Source organism: Erigeron canadensis, chromosome 5, assembly GCF_010389155.1.
Source record: "Erigeron canadensis isolate Cc75 chromosome 5, C_canadensis_v1, whole genome shotgun sequence".
NCBI classification, from domain to species: domain Eukaryota; kingdom Viridiplantae; phylum Streptophyta; class Magnoliopsida; order Asterales; family Asteraceae; genus Erigeron; species Erigeron canadensis.
In genome coordinates this window covers 34,775,117-34,781,775 of record NC_057765.1, presented here as the reverse complement: position 1 = coordinate 34,781,775, position 6,659 = coordinate 34,775,117, and the positions used below count along the sequence as shown (strand labels likewise).

The 6,659-nt window shown below is 32.5% G+C and overlaps 1 protein-coding gene across 1 annotated transcript; it reads left to right on the top strand.

The window, feature by feature from the left end:
• The first annotated feature begins 289 nt into the window (after positions 1-289).
• LOC122599736 (nucleosome assembly protein 1;2-like) lies at positions 290-6,293 on the top strand. Its single transcript, XM_043772295.1, has 11 exons — positions 290-462; positions 577-620; positions 694-789; positions 1,870-1,962; positions 2,129-2,216; positions 2,297-2,358; positions 2,443-2,627; positions 2,750-2,930; positions 3,190-3,233; positions 3,582-3,768; positions 6,007-6,293. The coding sequence occupies exons 1-11, from the start codon at positions 423-425 to the stop codon at positions 6,007-6,009; spliced, it is 1,023 nt and encodes a 340-aa protein (XP_043628230.1). The 5' UTR covers positions 290-422; the 3' UTR covers positions 6,010-6,293.
• Positions 6,294-6,659: the final 366 nt, after the last annotated feature.

The following is a 6,659-nucleotide window of genomic DNA, read 5'->3' as shown; positions in this document are numbered from 1 at the left end:
CATGTGTACTCAATTTCAATTTGAGAGGAAAACTCATCTTAAAAAACCTTTGTCTTCATTTCATAAGTATTTTAGTCACAAATTTAAACCAAAGATTTCTCAAAGTCAAACTCCACAATATATCAATCTATCATGGTAAAATACTCGTAAACAAAACAACAATAGGTTATACGAGTAACATGAGTCAACTATAGTGAGTAGTTGGTAAACGTAGGTAAAATGTCAAATATCTGGTGGTCAACAAAACCGTTATTTAATTTTCCAGCAAGCAAATAAAGAAGAAGACAGCACATACAAAAGTACACACTTGGCCAGTTCATCGATTCATCCCTTTTTTTTACACTTTTTTTTAGGGTTTCAGTCTGTTTTGTTTTCATATATATATATATATTCATCGAATTACAGTCGCCAAAATCACTACCATGAGCGACGGTCAATTCAACATGGCTGATCTCGCTTCCGGTAACTCCTCCTTTTATTCACATCTTTTCTATATATATATATATATAGTATCTCTGTGTGTATGTATATATATTCCCAATTTTCTTTTTCTTAATAATATTGTTTGTTGTGCAGGTCTTAATGCTGAGGATCGTGCTGATCTTGTTAATGCTCTCAAGGTTAATTATATATATATATATACATATAATATATCTGTATGTTATAATGATTTTGATTAGTTAATTTGTATAGAGTAAGCTGGAGAATTTGAGTGAACAGCATCCTGATATATTGGACACTCTTTCGTCGAAAGTTAGGCAACGAGTTGTTGTTCTTAAGGATCTTCAGGTATTCAGTTTGATCTATGTTTTTGTGTATATATTGTTTCATTTATATTGTCGGTTTTGGGATGTTAATGTGTGCTGTTTGTTTTAAAGTCGAATTCGCTATTTAAATAAGTGGCAGCACAATTGTAATGTAATGAGGACAGATACTTTGATTTTCCGTTATTTACAAAGGGGATCCGTGATTTTTAGAGTATATATGCAATGATAGTATCTGTTGGTAATTGAGATAAAAACCTTAAGCTGCGGGCTCACACCGTTAGAGTTGATACGCATTTAATTTTCATGAACTTTGGCCTAGTGGTTCCAGGGTGACCCTGCATACCAGAGAGGTTGTCGGTTTAAGTTTTGCCATTAAAAAAGAATCCTATAGATATAGATCGATGAAGATGATCACAGTCATAATATAATTACTTAATTAGTCCAAGATAGCGAGTTAGTTTTTTTTTCCATACGGTTCATTTTATCTAGTAAGACGTGAGATTCATGCAGTGATGATTTCAACATAGAGACTTTCTGCAGTACCAACTCTTGGAGTGTGGTTCCTCAGCTTAAACCTTTAACTAAAAATTTAATATAGGACAGTTTATACATCAATCATGATGTGGTTATTTGGTATACTCATTTTTAAATGGTCAAGTGAGTGTTCTACTAGGTTATTATTGTAGTACTTTTCGGTCGTATCCTTTTCAAAGTGACTTGACTATATACAAGGGAAGCAGGCCACGGTTTCTTTAATTTATGGCATATCTATATATTGAATTGAAATATCTTCCGAGAATTAGCAATAAAATGGGTACTGTTGACATTTTGTAACTTCCACCTGACATAAGAAATAAAATATAGGTTCATGGAATGCTAGTTACTTTGGACCATGCTGAAATTTGAATCATCCTTTCCATTGTGTCATTGTGAAGAAGCTGTAACTTGTGAAAAATGGGTTGTCTGGTGAATGTGTATAAATTTACTTAGAATTATATTAAGATTAATTTTATTGTGAATACTGAATACAACAAAAGAGAAACTAAGCTTCAGTCTAGTTAGAGACATAATGATGCATTTTTTCAACACGTTTTTCATACAGAGTCAACATGATGAGCTGGAAGCCAAGTATTTTGAAGAAAAAGCAGAACTGGAAGCTAAGTATCTGAAGCTGTACGAGCCGCTGTATGCTAAGGTGTCCGAAATCATTCTATATTGTTTCAAAGTTGAAATTCATAACCATTGAAACACAAAATTTACATCCAATATGGTTTAAGTCAAGTAGTTGCTGTTATTTCTTCTAATATGACTGATCTTTTTGTTGTTGATTATTTGATTTCATGCTCTCTTATCACTTACAGCGATATGAAATAGTGAATGGCCTGACTGAAGTTGAAGGAGCATCAAATGATGATTTGGTGGATAAGGAAAACACTGAGTCAGTAGAAGGTACCTTTTTCCAATCATAAGTTTTACGTCATACTTATTAAAGTTTTCTAAGCTTGAAGTTACTGGTGATACTCGCACAGATAAAGGTGTGCCTAATTTCTGGCTCACAGCTATGAAGGCCAATGAAGTACTAGCCGATGAGGTGATTGAATGAGCCACAAACTTCTTTTTGTACATTTATTCAAGTATCACGTATATTTATTGATTACTCTCTTTGCTGAGTTAGATTTCCGAGTCTGATGAAGGAGCCCTTCACTATCTCAAAGATGTCAAGTGGTGTAGGATTGCTGGTTCCAAGGGCTTTAAGCTTGAACTTTTCTTTGATCCCAACCCTTACTTTAAGAACTCCGTGTTGTCCAAAACATATGAGATGATTAACGAGGAGGAGCATATTTTAGAGAAAGCAATTGGGTATTTTGCACTGTTTCTAACTCATAACTTGTGGAAAATAATCAAAATATATTTACTTGTAATTCCTAAGTTTCAGCTTTGTAATCATTTCTAACAACTGGTTTTTTAATGAAAAATTGTAGGACGGAGATTGAATGGTTTCCGGGGAAAAATTTGACCCAGAAGGTTCTGAGGAAGAAACCTAAGAAGGGAACCAAAAGCACCAAGCCACCAATTACAAAAACAGAGGATTGTGAAAGCTTCTTCAACTTTTTTAACCCGCCACAGATCCCTGATGATGAAGATGATATTGATGAGGATGCTGTAAGTTTACCACTACATAATGCCTCGAAGAACATGAGTTATTGTTAGGAACTCGAGTTAAGCCCCGCCCTGTTCAACCCATTTCAAATGAGAGGAATTTGACATTCACTCTTAATTTGTTATGCTTGGGCTGGTCAGTGGGTTTAGTTGGTTAATTGTTTTGCTTTTTCATGCTTTGAGAGTTTTAGATCATGTTATGTGCCTTCTACATACATTAGTTCTCCGACTTATTTTTTTATGCTTCTTGGCTGTTTAACAGGCTGAACTACTTCAAAATCAAATGGAACATGATTATGACATTGGGTATGTACCTTGTTTGCGCCTTCTAATTTGTAAATAAAATAGGTCGAAATGCCAAATTTGGAGAAGATACAAATTTTCTTTTTCATGTGCCTGAAACAAGCTTCATTTCAGCTGTTCAGTTAACTTATGTGCCTGAAGTTTTATACTCTTTATCTTTAGCTTCTGATTATATTAACCTAGCTTGTTTTTGCAGTTAATTGGTTAATTCCTTGAGATGTATGAAATAAAATTTTATGTGCCATACACGTGAGATGAGAACCATGCAGTATCGTGTATTAATTTTGTTAACATGTAATACACCCACATGTTCTATCAAGACTTAATTGTTTTTAATTGTATACTCGCCAGGTCCACCATTCGAGACAAGATCATTCCTCATGCAGTCTCTTGGTTTACTGGTGAGGCTGTTGAGAATGATGAATACGATCTGGAAGATGAAGATGATACAGAGGATGACGAAGATGATGAGGACGAGGATGAAGATGATGATGATGAGGAGGGGGAGGAGGATGTAAATGTGAAAAGTAAAAAGAAGGTAACCAATCGCTCTATTGCTCCCGTTTTATTACATGAACTAGTTATTATAGCCTCTTAAGATTGAAAGCCACTTTTTGCCTCTAAACGAACTATTCACTACTAAAGAGAAATTAGAAATACATCGAGGACCTTTTAATACTAACTACTTCAGAGAAATTAAATAATAATAGTCTCTGTTGATAAGAAGAACCAAATAAATTTTGCATATGTACTAGAGATTATAATAACTGAACTATTGACACATCATTATTTGATGAACCATCTATATCATAGAGTCTTCCTAGGATGTCCTCTTTATTCGCATCCCCACCACCACCCCAAAAGCTCCCATGTGCACTCATTCAGCATCCCTTTTATGTCAACCTACCCAGCCACAGCTGTTAGCCCATAATGTTTTGCTTCTTTAGGCCTTTAATAATTGATATAATAGTTTGCATGGATTTAGAAATCCTGTGTTATTACAGATTATGTTCTTTCATTTATTTATTTAACATGTGTATGGAATAATCTTTGTTTGATAGTGTGATGATATTTGTCGAGTGTATTTTCAATTCTATTTCTGGGGGTATTTCTTCCAGTAATAAAACAGCTTTTTCTATCTCAGTAAACCTTTAATTTTTCCTTGACCGTTGTGTATTCTTAACCTTATCATAGACTTCTCTTTAAGTTCCTTCACAAATTATTTTATTTCAAATGGGAAGTTAGTTGTATATAACCTTAATCAAGCAAATGTTATCTGTGGAATGTTATATAGGGAGCCTCAAATAAAAGCTATTTCTCTACATCCATGGTGCTAATAATTGCCTTTCAGACCTTATATATAAGCTGCCATGGGTGATTGGCTCGTCATATATATATATATATATATAGAGAGAGAGAGAGAGAGAAAAGTGAGTATGGGGTTGTTATGCATACAACTTGGGTGAAAAACCCCTCACATACCAATATTTTAATATTTTGAATAAATGTTTGGCCCCCCATGATTTTTATGGTTAAAAAAATGGTATGTGAGGGGTTTTTCACCCCACTTAGGTGCCTAACAGCCTCATATTCTCTTCCCCCATATATATATATATACTAGGTATTTTACCCCGCGCGATGCGCGGCTAGTTAAAAAAGTTATTTTATGCATTAGTAAATAGTTAATCTACAGGTTTATCTTGTGGAAATCAATTATGTTATAGTTCATGCCTTCATGGTTAATTCCTGGAATATTCTGATTACCTTTTATCTTTTCTGACATCACAATCGATATCATAGTCACTTAACCTTCTTTGGTGAACAATTAATAATTAATAACTCAATTAATCTTAAAATTACATGTTTTTGTTAAATCAATTTGAGAACTTACACAACAGTTAATTCAACCATGATAACAGTTAATAATTAATAAGTCAATTAATCTTAAAATTACATGTTTTTGTTAAATCAATATGAGAACTTACACAGCAGCTAATTCAACCATGATATACTTGTAAAAAACAGTTTAAAATAAATAAATAAATGAATTAAAAACTTACAGATTTCGAGCAAAAAAGAGATACGGAAGGAGAAGATAATTTCAAAAACTCTTGATCGATATATATATATAAGATGAAATTGATGTATTTTTTGCGTAAATGATATCATATTCCTAATTATGAAGATTTGAATTCTTATAATATAAGGGTTTATATAATTTGAAAGATTAGATCTTATGAGAAAAGAGGATATGTATGTGATGAATATATACGGGATATAGATCTATGAATATGTATCTATGCAATTAGAATTATATCTATTTTTTTAATTTAATTTATGATCATTATTATTGGTACATTGAAAAAGAAAATAATTGCCAAAGAATATGATACAATGTATAAAAATGCTGAACTACTTTGTCGCCTATGGTATACTACTTTTTCGCCGTTTTCTATTTGGACAGTTTGTTTGTCTTTTGTTTTTTTTTAACCTTTTTTTAATATATAATCAAATTTATCACTTTTTTATCATGAAATAATGAGGAAAATGTATGAGAATGACACATAAGTTTTAATACTAGGTGGCATTTTTATAAAATAGGTTTTATTTTTTAGACCCTTTAGAATTCTTAGGATTCCTATTGTTTTAATAATTATATATATATATATATATATATGAATATGAACTGTGTTTTGCCATTATTTCGTGACTGCTACAAATAATTTTTCTATGTTGTACACTTTATGCTCATTCATTTATCATCCCGTAAATGCAGTGAAGAGTTTGAGCAGAAAATCAGTTCTGAATCAGCATTGAGCTCAGAACTGGCGAACAACGTATTTATTTGGTCTTTGATATAGCAGTGAGTAGCTGGTGAAGGTGTGCAGTCGTCTTTTTTTTTTTTTTACCTCCATGTTTCTTGTTTGATTCATCTCATGCCTTATATATATCATGTGATTATTGATTTTGAAATTCTGAAGGAGTGACGTCTCTTTCCTATATATTATCATGTACATTATTTTTGTTCTGGTTATTACATATTGGGAATGGTTGTTTTGGTTTCCTGGCATGAACCACCAAGTCCTGTATGAATATTTTTGTTCAATCACTATTCAACCTATAACTGTATGGTGGTCTTGGAAGGGTATTATATAAATGATTTGTGTTTCAACTTTTAAGCATTCATGTCAATCGTAATATGAAAAGAGCATTCTTTGGTATTTAGTAGTACTCGACATGTGAATGTGCCTAAGAGATTTGATGTATCATGTTCATATCGGATGTGAATATGGTCTCGAAGTGTTATATGTCACTTGCATATACGTATTTAAGCCTCCTAAAATTGCAAGATAAAAGATAGATACAGCCGAATTAACTGTTGTAAAACTCATACTGTCATAATCCTAAAGCATTAACGTGTTTAATTTG